This window comes from Sesamum indicum, linkage group LG9 (assembly GCF_026168435.1).
Source record: "Sesamum indicum cultivar Baizhima isolate 11 linkage group LG9, ASM2616843v1, whole genome shotgun sequence".
Classification (NCBI taxonomy): domain Eukaryota; kingdom Viridiplantae; phylum Streptophyta; class Magnoliopsida; order Lamiales; family Pedaliaceae; genus Sesamum; species Sesamum indicum.
Genome location: NC_142665.1, coordinates 25,970,041 through 25,986,010, shown reverse-complemented (window position 1 = coordinate 25,986,010; position 15,970 = coordinate 25,970,041). Strand labels below are relative to the sequence as shown.

General features: G+C 37.8%; 2 protein-coding genes across 2 annotated transcripts in view; both read right to left on the bottom strand.

Moving 5' to 3' along the window:
• Positions 1-21: 21 nt before the first annotated feature.
• On the bottom strand, positions 22-2,571 carry LOC148787049 (uncharacterized). Its single transcript, XM_088885042.1, has 9 exons — positions 2,391-2,571; positions 2,146-2,255; positions 1,352-2,010; positions 1,144-1,270; positions 814-850; positions 638-737; positions 397-514; positions 267-355; positions 22-143 (listed from the first exon to the last, which is right to left on the bottom strand). The coding sequence occupies exons 4-9, from the start codon at positions 1,167-1,169 to the stop codon at positions 22-24; spliced, it is 492 nt and encodes a 163-aa protein (XP_088741168.1). The 5' UTR covers positions 1,170-1,270; positions 1,352-2,010; positions 2,146-2,255; positions 2,391-2,571.
• The window catches only part of LOC148787048 (uncharacterized), a 33,839-nt gene continuing 19,775 nt past the window's right edge, over positions 1,907-15,970 (bottom strand). The window contains exons 17-29 of the mRNA XM_088885041.1: positions 15,424-15,880; positions 15,216-15,342; positions 7,810-7,959; positions 7,624-7,693; positions 7,458-7,538; positions 7,290-7,392; positions 3,671-4,126; positions 3,463-3,589; positions 3,133-3,169; positions 2,957-3,056; positions 2,716-2,833; positions 2,391-2,482; positions 1,907-2,010 (exon numbers count right to left, since the gene is read on the bottom strand). Of these exons, the coding sequence (XP_088741167.1) occupies positions 1,907-2,010; positions 2,391-2,482; positions 2,716-2,833; positions 2,957-3,056; positions 3,133-3,169; positions 3,463-3,488 (477 nt within the window). The 5' untranslated portion in view covers positions 3,489-3,589; positions 3,671-4,126; positions 7,290-7,392; ... (3 more) ...; positions 15,216-15,342; positions 15,424-15,880. The remainder of the gene's footprint in view (positions 2,011-2,390; positions 2,483-2,715; positions 2,834-2,956; positions 3,057-3,132; positions 3,170-3,462; positions 3,590-3,670; positions 4,127-7,289; positions 7,393-7,457; positions 7,539-7,623; positions 7,694-7,809; positions 7,960-15,215; positions 15,343-15,423; positions 15,881-15,970) is intronic.

Genomic DNA, 15,970 nt, shown 5'->3' with positions numbered 1-15,970 from the left:
GAAATTAGACTCAAAGGAACATCACCTGCAATTGCCTGATGATGACAGCAGGTGAGCTAATTGATCAATACCAAGTAGTTGTGACTTGGAATTCAGATTCCCGACACGTAGCTTAAGACGCCCTCGCTCTGGCATTCTTGCATCTATTTGGAAATGAAAACGCATGCAATGCAAGTAATTTAACCAGCACAACGGATGGATTAGTGTAGATGCCGAAAGATAACCAATATACTGCTCACTAGGAAAGAACAACCATCTATACAAACCTGCATCAGCTGGTCCTGCTTCAGGTTGTATAGTGTATTCTGCACGACAAATTGGCCCACCATGATAAGGTATTGTGTATCCAGGATAACTATTGAATCAGCAGAGAAATTAGACTCGAAAGAACATCACCTGCAATTGCCTGATGATGACAGCAGGTGAGCTAATTGATCAATACCAAGTAGTTGTGACTTGGAATTCAGATTCCCGACACGTAGCTTAAGACGCCCTCGCTCTGGCATTCTTGCATCTATTTGGAAATGAAAACGCATGCAATGCAAGTAATTTAACCAGCATACCGGATGGATTAGTGTAGATGCCGAAAGATAACCAATATACTGCTCACTAGGAAAGAACAACCATCTATACATACCTGCATCAGCTGGTCCTGCTTCAGGTTGTATAGTGTATTCTGCATGACAAATTGGCTCAGCACCAATAAATCTCCTGAAATCATTACCACATTCACCATCCTGCATGACAAGGAAAATATTTTTCAATATTATTTCTATCTCCAAAATCCCATTGATTGTATGAATGAAGACATACTCTAGTAACAGAGAGATGATGCCTCTTTTGGGGATGGCTGCAAGATAGGATGGCACATTAAAAAAATGACGTGTTAGCATCATGCTTCTAAAGAATTGAACAATTGATTATTTGGAAAGGAGTAACCTAGACATGTCATTGCAAAAGAGGATATTCGCAAATCATATGATGCATTTCAGTAATTGCATGAAATAATCTGGCTTGTGCCATGTATGACCTTCCAACAGTCTGCCAAACCATAGCACAAATGAACATCATAGGCACTTAGTGGAAGTTAATAGTAACTTTAAAACCAGTGCATGGGAGACAGTAGGCTCAAGAGAACATCACCTGCAATTGCCTGAAGATGGCAGCATACGAGCTAATTGATGGACGTCAAGGAGTTGTGAGTTGGAATTGGAATTCAAGTTCCTAGCATAAAACCTAAGAAGCTCCTGTAAGCTCCAGATCTGTCATCCTGCAAAAACAAGTGAATTATTTTGTTGAATTCATTTGATCAACGATCCGATACCCATTGACTGTATAAATGCATACATACTCGGGTAAGAGAAAGGTGACTCCTATTAACATCCTTCTGAGGATGGCTGCAAAATATAATGGCACATTAAATAACAGTTCAGCATCTTGCTTCACTATAAATGAATAATTGATGTCTTTCAAAGTAAAAAAACCTTAAGCAAGAAAAAATTTAGTGAAATGATAAGTACGAGAAATCAATAAAACCCAAAAAATCACATACCAATCACAAATACTCCAGAGTCACTTAACAATCAAAAGACAAAAAGAATCAAAAGACATCAATCGGACAAAATTAACCCAAAAAGAAATACATCAAGCATAACAACCAAAAAGAAAAGTCATACCTTGTCTGTGAACTGCCAAATTTATGTTACATTGCTTGAGTCATTCACATTAAGCAGAGCGTGTGACTGAATGTTGATGTTGTGAACACACACGATCAATCTTGTCTTGGTCCTTTGGTAGGAGCACCCCTCTACAGGAACAAGATATTGATCAAAATATAAGCCATGATTCAAAAAATTAAGCAATTAAACCAAATGAAAACGTAGTGAAGATGCAACTATGTTCCTTGCTATGATGGAAATCCACGATCACCATAAGCATTGGATTTTCCAACCTTTGAGCTGGTTTTAGATGTTATGGTAGCTAAAATCAATCTACCCGATTCAATATTTTCTGCAAGCCAACAAGCAGACATGAAATTGAGAAGATGTTACTCAACACCATGCTTGAGAAAATATTACCACTTAACACCATGCTCGAGAAAATATTGTTAGTTAACACCATGCTTGAGAAAATATTGTTACTTACCACCATGCTTGAGAAAACATTAGCAGCTCATGTCGCATCATGCACCAGCATAAGTTCTTGGATTCAGAAGCTGGAATTAACACTTGTAGAATTGGAACTTGATGGAGAGCCTAATACCAGCACATCAACAATGGACTCTATTATGAAGCAGCCAGCAAATTTTGAATCTTAATTTAAGAGGCTTTTCACATAGTTCCCTAGAGCAATCATAGCATGATAATCATGTGTGCTAAATTGATCAATACCAAGTAGTAGTGACTTGGAATTCAGATTCCTGACACGTAGCTTAAGACGCCCTTGCTCTAGCATTCTTGCATCTATTTGGATATGAAAACACCTGCAATGCAAGTAATTTAACCAGCACACCGAATGGATTAGTGTAGATGCCGAACGATAACCAATATACTGCTCACTAGGAAAGAACAAGCATCTATACAAACCTGCATGAGCTGGTGTTGTTTCAGGTTGTATAGTGTATTCTGCACGACAAATTGGCCCACCATGATAAGGTATTGTGCATCCATGATAACTATTGAATCAGCAGAGAAATTAGACTCGAAGGAACATCACCTGCAATTGCCTGATGATGACAGCAGGTGAGCTAATTGATCAATACCAAGTAGTTGTGACTTGGAATTCAGATTCCCGACACGTAGCTTAAGACGCCCTCGCTCTGGCATTCTTGCATCTATTTGGAAATGAAAACGCATGCAATGCAAGTAATTTAACCAGCATACCGGATGGATTAGTGTAGATGCCGAAAGATAACCAATATACTGCTCACTAGGAAAGAACAACCATCTATACATACCTGCATCAGCTGGTCCTGCTTCAGGTTGTATAGTGTATTCTGCATGACAAATTGGCTCAGCACCAATAAATCTCCTGAAATCATTACCACATTCACCATCCTGCATGACAAGGAAAATATTTTTCAATATTATTTCTATCTCCAAAATCCCATTGATTGTATGAATGAAGACATACTCTAGTAACAGAGAGATGATGCCTCTTTTGGGGATGGCTGCAAGATAGGATGGCACATTAAAAAAATGAAGTGTTAGCATCATGCTTCTAAAGAATTGAACAATTGATTATTTGGAAAGGAGTAACCTAGACATGTCATTGCAAAAGAGGATATTCGCAAATCATATGATGCATTTCAGTAATTGCATGAAATAATCTGGCTTGTGCCATGTATGACCTTCCAACAGTCTGCCAAACCATAGCACAAATGAACATCATAGGCACTTAGTGGAAGTTAATAGTAACTTTAAAACCAGTGCATGGGAGACAGTAGGCTCAAGAGAACATCACCTGCAATTGCCTGAAGATGGCAGCATACGAGCTAATTGATGGACGTCAAGGAGTTGTGAGTTGGAATTGGAATTCAAGTTCCTAGCATAAAACCTAAGAAGCTCCTGTAAGCTCCAGATCTGTCATCCTGCAAAAACAAGTGAATTATTTTGTTGAATTCATTTGATCAACGATCCGATACCCATTGACTGTATAAATGCATACATACTCGGGTAAGAGAAAGGTGACTCCTATTAACATCCTTCTGAGGATGGCTGCAAAATATAATGGCACATTAAATAACAGTTCAGCATCTTGCTTCACTATAAATGAATAATTGATGTCTTTCAAAGTAAAAAAACCTTAAGCAAGAAAAAATTTAGTGAAATGATAAGTACGAGAAATCAATAAAACCCAAAAAATCACATACCAATCACAAATACTCCAGAGTCACTTAACAATCAAAAGACAAAAAGAATCAAAAGACATCAATCGGACAAAATTAACCCAAAAAGAAATACATCAAGCATAACAACCAAAAAGAAAAGTCATACCTTGTCTGTGAACTGCCAAATTTATGTTACCTTGCTTGAGTCATTCACATTAAGCAGAGCGTGTGACTGAATGTTGATGTTGTGAACACACACGATCAATCTTGTCTTGGTCCTTTGGTAGGAGCACCCCTCTACAGGAACAAGATATTGATCAAAATATAAGCCATGATTCAAAAAATTAAGCAATTAAACCAAATGAAAACGTAGTGAAGATGCAACTATGTTCCTTGCTATGATGGAAATCCACGATCACCATAAGCATTGGATTTTCCAACCTTTGAGCTGGTTTTAGATGTTATGGTAGCTAAAATCAATCTACCCGATTCAATATTTTCTGCAAGCCAACAAGCAGACATGAAATTGAGAAGATGTTACTCAACACCATGCTTGAGAAAATATTACCACTTAACACCATGCTCGAGAAAATATTGTTAGTTAACACCATGCTTGAGAAAATATTGTTACTTACCACCATGCTTGAGAAAACATTAGCAGCTCATGTCGCATCATGCACCAGCATAAGTTCTTGGATTCAGAAGCTGGAATTAACACTTGTAGAATTGGAACTTGATGGAGAGCCTAATACCAGCACATCAACAATGGACTCTATTATGAAGCAGCCAGCAAATTTTGAATCTTAATTTAAGAGGCTTTTCACATAGTTCCCTAGAGCAATCATAGCATGATAATCATGTGTGCTAAATTGATCAATACCAAGTAGTAGTGACTTGGAATTCAGATTCCTGACACGTAGCTTAAGACGCCCTTGCTCTAGCATTCTTGCATCTATTTGGATATGAAAACACCTGCAATGCAAGTAATTTAACCAGCACACCGAATGGATTAGTGTAGATGCCGAACGATAACCAATATACTGCTCACTAGGAAAGAACAAGCATCTATACAAACCTGCATGAGCTGGTGTTGTTTCAGGTTGTATAGTGTATTCTGCACGACAAATTGGCCCACCATGATAAGGTATTGTGCATCCATGATAACTATTGAATCAGCAGAGAAATTAGACTCGAAGGAACATCACCTGCAATTGCCTGATGATGACAGCAGGTGAGCTAATTGATCAATACCAAGTAGTTGTGACTTGGCATTCAGATTCCCGACACGTAGCTTAAGACGCCCTTGCTCTGGCATTCTTGCATCTATTTGGATATGAAAACACCTGCAATGCAAGTAATTTAACCAGCACACCGAATGGATTAGTGTAGATGCCGAACGATAACCAATATACTGCTCACTAGGAAAGACCAAGCATCTGTACAAACCTGCATCAGCTGGTGTTGTTTCAGGTTGTATAGTGTATTCTGCACGACAAATTGGCTCACCATGATAAGGTATTGTGTATCCATGATAACTATTGAATCAGCAGAGAAATTAGACTCGAAGGAACATCACCTGCAATTGCCTGATGATGACAGCAGGTGAGCTAATTGATCAATACCAAGTAGTTGTGACTTGGAATTCAGATCCCCGACACGTAGCTTAAGACGCCCTCGCTCTGGCATTCTTGCATCTATTTGGAAATGAAAACGCATGCAATGCAAGTAATTTAACCAGCACAACGGATGGATTAGTGTAGATGCCGAAAGATAACCAATATACTGCTCACTAGGAAAGAACAACCATCTATACAAACCTGCATCAGCTGGTCCTGCTTCAGGTTGTATAGTGTATTCTGCACGACAAATTGGCCCACCATGATAAGGTATTGTGTATGCAGGATAACTATTGAATCAGCAGAGAAATTAGACTCGAAGGAACATCACCTGCAATTGCCTGATGATGACAGCAGGTGAGCTAATTGATCAATACCAAGTAGTTGTGACTTGGAATTCAGATTCCCGACACGTAGCTTAAGACGCCCTCGCTCTGGCATTCTTGCATCTATTTGGAAATGAAAACGCATGCAATGCAAGTAATTTAACCAGCATACTGGATGGATTAGTGTAGATGCCGAAAGATAACCAATGTACTGCTCACTAGGAAAGAACAACCATCTATACATACCTGCATCAGCTGGTCCTGCTTCAGGTTGTATAGTGTATTCTGCATGACAAATTGGCTCAGCACCAATAAATCTCCTGAAATCATTACCACATTCACCATCCTGCATGACAAGGAAAATATTTTTCAATATTATTTCTATCTCCAAAATCCCATTGATTGTATGAATGAAGACATACTCTAGTAACAGAGAGATGATGCCTCTTTTGGGGATGGCTGCAAGATAGGATGGCACATTAAAAAAATGATGTGTTAGCATCATGCTTCTAAAGAATTGAACAATTGATTATTTGGAAAGGAGTAACTTAGACATGTCATTGCAAAAGAGGATATTCGCAAATCATATGATGCATTTCACTAATTGCATGAAATAATCTGGCTTGTGCCATGTATGACCTTCCAACAGTCTGCCAAACCATAGCACAAATGAACATCATAGGCACTTAGTGGAAGTTAATAGTAACTTTAAAACCAGTGCATGGGAGACAGTAGGCTCAGGAGAACATCACCTGCAATTGCTTGAAGATGGCAGCATACGAGCTAATTGATGGACGTCAAGGAGTTGTGAGTTGGAATTGGAATTCAAGTTCCTAGCATAAAACCTAAGAAGCTCCTGTAAGCTCCAGATCTGTCATCCTGCAAAAACAAGTGAATTATTTTGTTGAATTCATTTGATCAACGATCCGATACCCATTGACTGTATAAATGCATACATACTCGGGTAAGAGAAAGGTGACTCCTATTAACATCCTTCTGAGGATGGCTGCAAAATATAATGGCACATTAAATAACAGTTCAGCATCTTGCTTCACTATAAATGAATGATTGATGTCTTTCAAAGTAAAAAAACCTTAAGCAAGAAAAAATTTAGTGAAATGATAAGTACGAGAAATCAATAAAACCCAAAAAATCACATACCAATCACAAAAACTCCACAGTCACTTAACAATCAAAAGACAAAAAGAATCAAAAGACATCAATCGGACAAAATTAACCCAAAAAGAAATACATCAAGCATAACAACCAAAAAGAAAAAGTCATACCTTGTGTGTCAACTGCCAAATTTATGTTACCTTGTTTAAGTCAGTCACATTCAGCAAAGCATGTGAGTGAATGTTGATGCCGTGAACAGACACAATCAATCTTTTCTTGGTCCTTTGGTAGGAGCACCTCTCTGCACGAACTAAGATACTGATCAAAACATATGTCATGATTCAAAAATTAAGCAATTCAACCACATGAAGACGTACTGAAGTTGCAACTATGTTCCCTTACCATGATGGAATTACACAATCACCATAAGCATTGGATTTTCCAACCTTTAAGCTGGTTTTGGATGATATGGTTGCTAAAATCAATCTACTCGATTCGATATTTTCTGCAAGCCAACAAGCAGCCATGAAATTCAGATTTGGAAGATCAAAAAACTTTTAATATAATTACCTTGAAAACCTTATATGGCTACAGTTGTTAGACATCAATAGCTAAAGAAGAACCTTGTACATTTTCCAAAACTTGTGTCACCTACAAGAGGAACAACTTAGATACAATTATTATCCCTGAGGAAGTCAAGAGATCTCTAAAAAAGCGTTAGAACTTTGCGGCTTACATGACATTTCACGTCCACAAACCCTGAATATTTCACTAAAGCATGGTTCAACAACTTTACGAACATCTGGCTGATTAACCCAAGGGAAAAGTTAACCATACAATATCATGAGAAATACTGAAGTAGACACGCATGCAAACCAGTGAAAACTCTACAGGACAAATTTAACTTTGCTGGAGAAAATACCCTCATAGCAGATGCACAGGGTTTTAGCAGATATATAGCATGAGGAAAATCGGACCGTCGAGCAAGTTGTCTTGACAACAAGTCAAAAAGACCTTTGCGCCCTTACGCGCCAAACTTGGTGTCCTTGAGAGCAGCACTTACACAAGCGACCTATAGGGAAGAAAAAGCAACAAGGTCAACAATACATGAAACAAGGATGCAAGGAAAAAGAATTTGTGAAGCGAACTACTGTTGACCGTTTCGTCAAGATGGGCAGCAGCAAGCCCATGAAACTATAAAATTACGTTAACCACAATGCTCCTGCTTCAAACACTGCTACCAACATCGAAATACATAGCTCCATGAAACTACGTTTCAATAATCGCAAGGGGATGAAATCCCATTACAAAACTCACAAGAATCAAACACCAAGAAAACTAAGTGAATATTAGAACTTTAATTGGACCAAATTAACCAAATAATATCAAGAATCACAACCAAATAGAAAAGTCCAAGAAACAGATTCAAATATCAAGCCAGTTGCACGGCAAACCCTCAATCACAAAACTAAGCTAAAATTGCGTTAGAACATCAAAATAATCAAACATCGAGAAAACTAACCAAGCATTTAGAACATCAATAGACCAAATTAACCCAAAAGAAAAAATCAATAATCACACCACAAAAGAAACTGATTCAAATATCATATCACTTGCACCACAAACCCACAATCACAAAGCTAATTACAAGACGAAATTAATATAAAATTCCAAGAAACTAAAAATTCAAGAATCATAATCCACACAAAACAATCAAGAATCACAAAAGGCATTCCACAATCACAAACTAATTGGAAACAAAAGATCGAATCCAACAAACAAGAACAAACAAATAGGTCATCAAATTGCACCAAAACCAACAATAAGTCACACAAACAATGCAAACCAACACAACACACAGTCACAGAAACAATCAAAACACAAAAAGCACAAACAACATAAAGAATGTGAATGAAAACCCACAAATCACACAACAATCACAAAAAACCCACAATCACGAACAATCATAAGAAAAAAAGATCATAAGACATTAGTCACACAATTCAAGTAACTCAAGAAACCCACAACCAAGAACAATCAAACAATCAGAATACAAACTGTCACATAAACAATAAAAATCCCCAAATCACACAACACTCACAAAAAACCCACAATAATAGTCAATCAGAAGACAAACCACAATCACAGGTCAAATTACACTACAAACAGCACAAATACAATGAGAACACAAACACCACAATCACATAAACAACCAGAATAAAATCCCACAAATCGCACAACAATCAATCAAAAAAAATAAAAAACCCACAATCACATAATTAATTACTGAAATTCCATTAGAACATCAAAAGATTCAAACACCCAGAAAACTAACCAAATATTGGGACATCAATCACACCAAATTCACCCAAAAAAAAGTGAAGAATCACGACAACAAAGAAAGGTCCAAGAAACTAATTCAAATATCACACGAGTTGCACTAACCCACAATCACAAAACTAATTACAAGACAAAATTAAAATAAATTCCAAGAAACTAGAAATTCAAGAATCATAACCCACAAAAACAATCGAGAATCACAAACAACACAATCAAATAAACAATCACAATAAAATCCCACAAATCACAAAACAATCAATCCGAAAAGTACCCACAATCACGACTAATTCATAAGACAAACTCACGATCACAAAAAGAATAAGAAGACAAACCAAAATCACACAAAGATACAAACAACCCATAATCACATAAACTATTTAGAACACAAAAGATCTCATCCAAGAAACAAGTTCGAACAATTAAGTCAAATTGCACCAAAACCCACAACAATTCAAGTAACTACACAAGCCCACGACCAAGAACAATCAAACAATCAGAATACAAACAGTCACATAAATAATAAAAATCCAAATACCACACAACACTCACAAAAAACCCACAATCACATGTCAAATCACACTACAAAGAGCACAAATACAACAAAAACACAAAATAAATTACACGAACAAAGCAAACAACACAACTCTACATCACAAAAACAATGAGAACACAAAAAACACAAACATGAAAATAATTTTGAATAAAACCCCAAAAATCACAAACCAATCACAAAAAACCTACAATCACTAACAGTGAAAAGACAAAAAGAATCAAAAGACATCAATCGCACAAAATTAATCCAAAAAGAAATACATCAATCATAACAACCAAAAACAAAAAGTCATACCTTGTATGTCAACTGCCAAATTTATGTTACCTTGCTTGAGTCATTCACATTCAACAAAGCGTTTGACTGAATGTTGATGTCGTGAACACACACGATCAAAATCATGTCTTGGTCCTTTGGTAGGAGCACCCCTCCATAGGACAGATGAACATGATAAGGTATTGTGTATCCATAATAACTTTTGAATCAGCACAGAAAGTAGACTCAAAGGAACATCACCTGCAATTGCCTGATGATGACAGCAGGTGAGCTAAATGATCAATACCAAGTAGTAGTGACATGGAATTCAGATTCCTGACACGTAGCTTAAGACGCCCTTGCTGTGGCATTCTTGCATCTATTTGGATATGAAAGCACCTGCAATGCAAGTAATTTAACCAGCACACACGAATGGATTAGTGTAGATGCCAAACGATAACCAATATACTGCTCACTAGGAAAGAACAAGCATCTGTACAAACCTGCATGAGCTGGTGTTGTTTCAGGTTGTATAGTGTATTCTGCACGACAAATTGGCCCACCATGATAAGGTATTGTGTATCCATGATAACTATTGAATCAGCAGAGAAATTAGACTCGAAGGAACATCACCTGCAATTGCCTGATGATGACAGCAGGTGAGCTAATTGATCAATACCAAGTAGTTGTGACTTGGAATTCAGATTCCTGACACGTAGCTTAAGACGCCCTTGCTCTGGCATTCTTGCATCTATTTGGAAATGAAAACGCATGCAATGCAAGTAATTTAACCAGCACACCGGGTGGATTAGTGTAGATGCCGAAAGATAACCAATATACTGCTCACTAGGAAAGACCAAGCATCTGTACAAACCTGCATCAGCTGGTGTTGTTTCAGGTTGTATAGTGTATTCTGCACGACAAATTGGCCCACCATGATAAGGTATTGTGTATCCATGATAACTATTGAATCAGCAGAAAAATTAGACTCGAAGGAACATCACCTGCAATTGCCTGATGATGACAGCAGGTGAGCTAATTGATCAATACCAAGTAGTTGTGACTTGGAATTCAGATTCCCGACACGTAGCTTAAGACGCCCTCGCTCTGGCATTCTTGCATCTATTTGGAAATGAAAACGCATGCAATGCAAGTAATTTAACCAGCACAACGGATGGATTAGTGTAGATTCCGAAAGATAACCAATATACTGCTCACTAGGAAAGAACAACCATCTATACAAACCTGCATCAGCTGGTCCTGCTTCAGGTTGTATAGTGTATTCTGCACGACAAATTGGTCCACCATGATAAGGTATTGTGTATCCAGGATAACTATTGAATCAGCAGAGAAATTAGACTCGAAGGAACATCACCTGCAATTGCCTGATGATGACAGCAGGTGAGCTAATTGATCAATACCAAGTAGTTGTGACTTGGAATTCAGATTCCCGACACGTAGCTTAAGACGCCCTCGCTCTGGCATTCTTGCATCTATTTGGAAATGAAAACGCATGCAATGCAAGTAATTTAACCAGCATACCGGATGGATTAGTGTAGATGCCGAAAGATAACCAATATACTGCTCACTAGGAAAGAACAACCATCTATACATACCTGCATCAGCTGGTCCTGCTTCAGGTTGTATAGTGTATTCTGCATGACAAATTGGCTCAGCACCAATAAATCTCCTGAAATCATTACCACATTCACCATCCTGCATGACAAGGAAAATATTTTTCAATATTATTTCTATCTCCAAAATCCCATTGATTGTATGAATGAAGACATACTCTAGTAACAGAGAGATGATGCCTCTTTTGGGGATGGCTGCAAGATAGGATGGCACATTAAAAAAATGAAGTGTTAGCATCATGCTTCTAAAGAATTGAACAATTGATTATTTGGAAAGGAGTAACCTAGACATGTCATTGCAAAAGAGGATATTCGCAAATCATATGATGCATTTCAGTAATTGCATGAAATAATCTGGCTTGTGCCATGTATGACCTTCCAACAGTCTGCCAAACCATAGCACAAATGAACATCATAGGCACTTAGTGGAAGTTAATAGTAACTTTAAAACCAGTGCATGGGAGACAGTAGGCTCAAGAGAACATCACCTGCAATTGCCTGAAGATGGCAGCATACGAGCTAATTGATGGACGTCAAGGAGTTGTGAGTTGGAATTGGAATTCAAGTTCCTAGCATAAAACCTAAGAAGCTCCTGTAAGCTCCAGATCTGTCATCCTGCAAAAACAAGTGAATTATTTTGTTGAATTCATTTGATCAACGATCCGATACCCATTGACTGTATAAATGCATACATACTCGGGTAAGAGAAAGGTGACTCCTATTAACATCCTTCTGAGGATGGCTGCAAAATATAATGGCACATTAAATAACAGTTCAGCATCTTGCTTCACTATAAATGAATAATTGATGTCTTTCAAAGTAAAAAAACCTTAAGCAAGAAAAAATTTAGTGAAATGATGAGTACGAGAAATCAATAAAACCCAAAAAATCACATACCAATCACAAATACTCCAGAGTCACTTAACAATCAAAAGACAAAAAGAATCAAAAGACATCAATCGGACAAAATTAACCCAAAAAGAAATACATCAAGCATAACAACCAAAAAGAAAAGTCATACCTTGTCTGTGAACTGCCAAATTTATGTTACCTTGCTTGAGTCATTCACATTAAGCAGAGCGTGTGACTGAATGTTGATGTTGTGAACACACACGATCAATCTTGTCTTGGTCCTTTGGTAGGAGCACCCCTCTACAGGAACAAGATATTGATCAAAATATAAGCCATGATTCAAAAAATTAAGCAATTAAACCAAATGAAAACGTAGTGAAGATGCAACTATGTTCCTTGCTATGATGGAAATCCACGATCACCATAAGCATTGGATTTTCCAACCTTTGAGCTGGTTTTAGATGTTATGGTAGCTAAAATCAATCTACCCGATTCAATATTTTCTGCAAGCCAACAAGCAGACATGAAATTGAGAAGATGTTACTCAACACCATGCTTGAGAAAATATTACCACTTAACACCATGCTCGAGAAAATATTGTTAGTTAACACCATGCTTGAGAAAATATTGTTACTTACCACCATGCTTGAGAAAACATTAGCAGCTCATGTCGCATCATGCACCAGCATAAGTTCTTGGATTCAGAAGCTGGAATTAACACTTGTAGAATTGGAACTTGATGGAGAGCCTAATACCAGCACATCAACAATGGACTCTATTATGAAGCAGCCAGCAAATTTTGAATCTTAATTTAAGAGGCTTTTCACATAGTTCCCTAGAGCAATCATAGCATGATAATCATGTGTGCTAAATTGATCAATACCAAGTAGTAGTGACTTGGAATTCAGATTCCTGACACGTAGCTTAAGACGCCCTTGCTCTAGCATTCTTGCATCTATTTGGATATGAAAACACCTGCAATGCAAGTAATTTAACCAGCACACCGAATGGATTAGTGTAGATGCCGAACGATAACCAATATACTGCTCACTAGGAAAGAACAAGCATCTATACAAACCTGCATGAGCTGGTGTTGTTTCAGGTTGTATAGTGTATTCTGCACGACAAATTGGCCCACCATGATAAGGTATTGTGCATCCATGATAACTATTGAATCAGCAGAGAAATTAGACTCGAAGGAACATCACCTGCAATTGCCTGATGATGACAGCAGGTGAGCTAATTGATCAATACCAAGTAGTTGTGACTTGGCATTCAGATTCCCGACACGTAGCTTAAGACGCCCTTGCTCTGGCATTCTTGCATCTATTTGGATATGAAAACACCTGCAATGCAAGTAATTTAACCAGCACACCGAATGGATTAGTGTAGATGCCGAACGATAACCAATATACTGCTCACTAGGAAAGACCAAGCATCTGTACAAACCTGCATCAGCTGGTGTTGTTTCAGGTTGTATAGTGTATTCTGCACGACAAATTGGCTCACCATGATAAGGTATTGTGTATCCATGATAACTATTGAATCAGCAGAGAAATTAGACTCGAAGGAACATCACCTGCAATTGCCTGATGATGACAGCAGGTGAGCTAATTGATCAATACCAAGTAGTTGTGACTTGGAATTCAGATTCCCGACACGTAGCTTAAGACGCCCTCGCTCTGGCATTCTTGCATCTATTTGGAAATGAAAACGCATGCAATGCAAGTAATTTAACCAGCACAACGGATGGATTAGTGTAGATGCCGAAAGATAACCAATATACTGCTCACTAGGAAAGAACAACCATCTATACAAACCTGCATCAGCTGGTCCTGCTTCAGGTTGTATAGTGTATTCTGCACGACAAATTGGCCCACCATGATAAGGTATTGTGTATGCAGGATAACTATTGAATCAGCAGAGAAATTAGACTCGAAGGAACATCACCTGCAATTGCCTGATGATGACAGCAGGTGAGCTAATTGATCAATACCAAGTAGTTGTGACTTGGAATTCAGATTCCCGACACGTAGCTTAAGACGCCCTCGCTCTGGCATTCTTGCATCTATTTGGAAATGAAAACGCATGCAATGCAAGTAATTTAACCAGCATACTGGATGGATTAGTGTAGATGCCGAAAGATAACCAATGTACTGCTCACTAGGAAAGAACAACCATCTATACATACCTGCATCAGCTGGTCCTGCTTCAGGTTGTATAGTGTATTCTGCATGACAAATTGGCTCAGCACCAATAAATCTCCTGAAATCATTACCACATTCACCATCCTGCATGACAAGGAAAATATTTTTCAATATTATTTCTATCTCCAAAATCCCATTGATTGTATGAATGAAGACATACTCTAGTAACAGAGAGATGATGCCTCTTTTGGGGATGGCTGCAAGATAGGATGGCACATTAAAAAAATGACGTGTTAGCATCATGCTTCTAAAGAATTGAACAATTGATTATTTGGAAAGGAGTAACTTAGACATGTCATTGCAAAAGAGGATATTCGCAAATCATATGATGCATTTCACTAATTGCATGAAATAATCTGGCTTGTGCCATGTATGACCTTCCAACAGTCTGCCAAACCATAGCACAAATGAACATCATAGGCACTTAGTGGAAGTTAATAGTAACTTTAAAACCAGTGCATGGGAGACAGTAGGCTCAGGAGAACATCACCTGCAATTGCTTGAAGATGGCAGCATACGAGCTAATTGATGGACGTCAAGGAGTTGTGAGTTGGAATTGGAATTCAAGTTCCTAGCATAAAACCTAAGAAGCTCCTGTAAGCTCCAGATCTGTCATCCTGCAAAAACAAGTGAATTATTTTGTTGAATTCATTTGATCAACGATCCGATACCCATTGACTGTATAAATGCATACATACTCGGGTAAGAGAAAGGTGACTCCTATTAACATCCTTCTGAGGATGGCTGCAAAATATAATGGCACATTAAATAACAGTTCAGCATCTTGCTTCACTATAAATGAATGATTGATGTCTTTCAAAGTAAAAAAACCTTAAGCAAGAAAAAATTTAGTGAAATGATAAGTACGAGAAATCAATAAAACCCAAAAAATCACATACCAATCACAAAAACTCCACAGTCACTTAACAATCAAAAGACAAAAAGAATCAAAAGACATCAATCGGACAAAATTAACCCAAAAAGAAATACATCAAGCATAACAACCAAAAAGAAAAAGTCATACCTTGTGTGTCAACTGCCAAATTTATGTTACCTTGTTTAAGTCAGTCACATTCAGCAAAGCATGTGAGTGAATGTTGATGCCGTGAACAGACACAATCAATCTTTTCTTGGTCCTTTGGTAGGAGCACCTCTCTGCACGAACTAAGATACTGATCAAAACATATGTCATGATTCAAAAATTAAGCAATTCAACCACATGAAGACGTACTGAAGTTGCAACTA

Excerpts from the sequence above, each read along its gene's own strand:
- LOC148787049 (XM_088885042.1), bottom strand. The coding sequence starts at position 1,169 with ATGCTGCCATCTTCAGGCAATTGCAG. Across the intron at positions 515-637 it reads AGCAGGACCAGCTGATGCAG|ATGCAAGAATGCCAGAGCGA; the intron begins GTATGTATAGAT and ends ATTTCCAAATAG. Across the intron at positions 144-266 it reads AGCAGGACCAGCTGATGCAG|ATGCAAGAATGCCAGAGCGA; the intron begins GTTTGTATAGAT and ends ATTTCCAAATAG.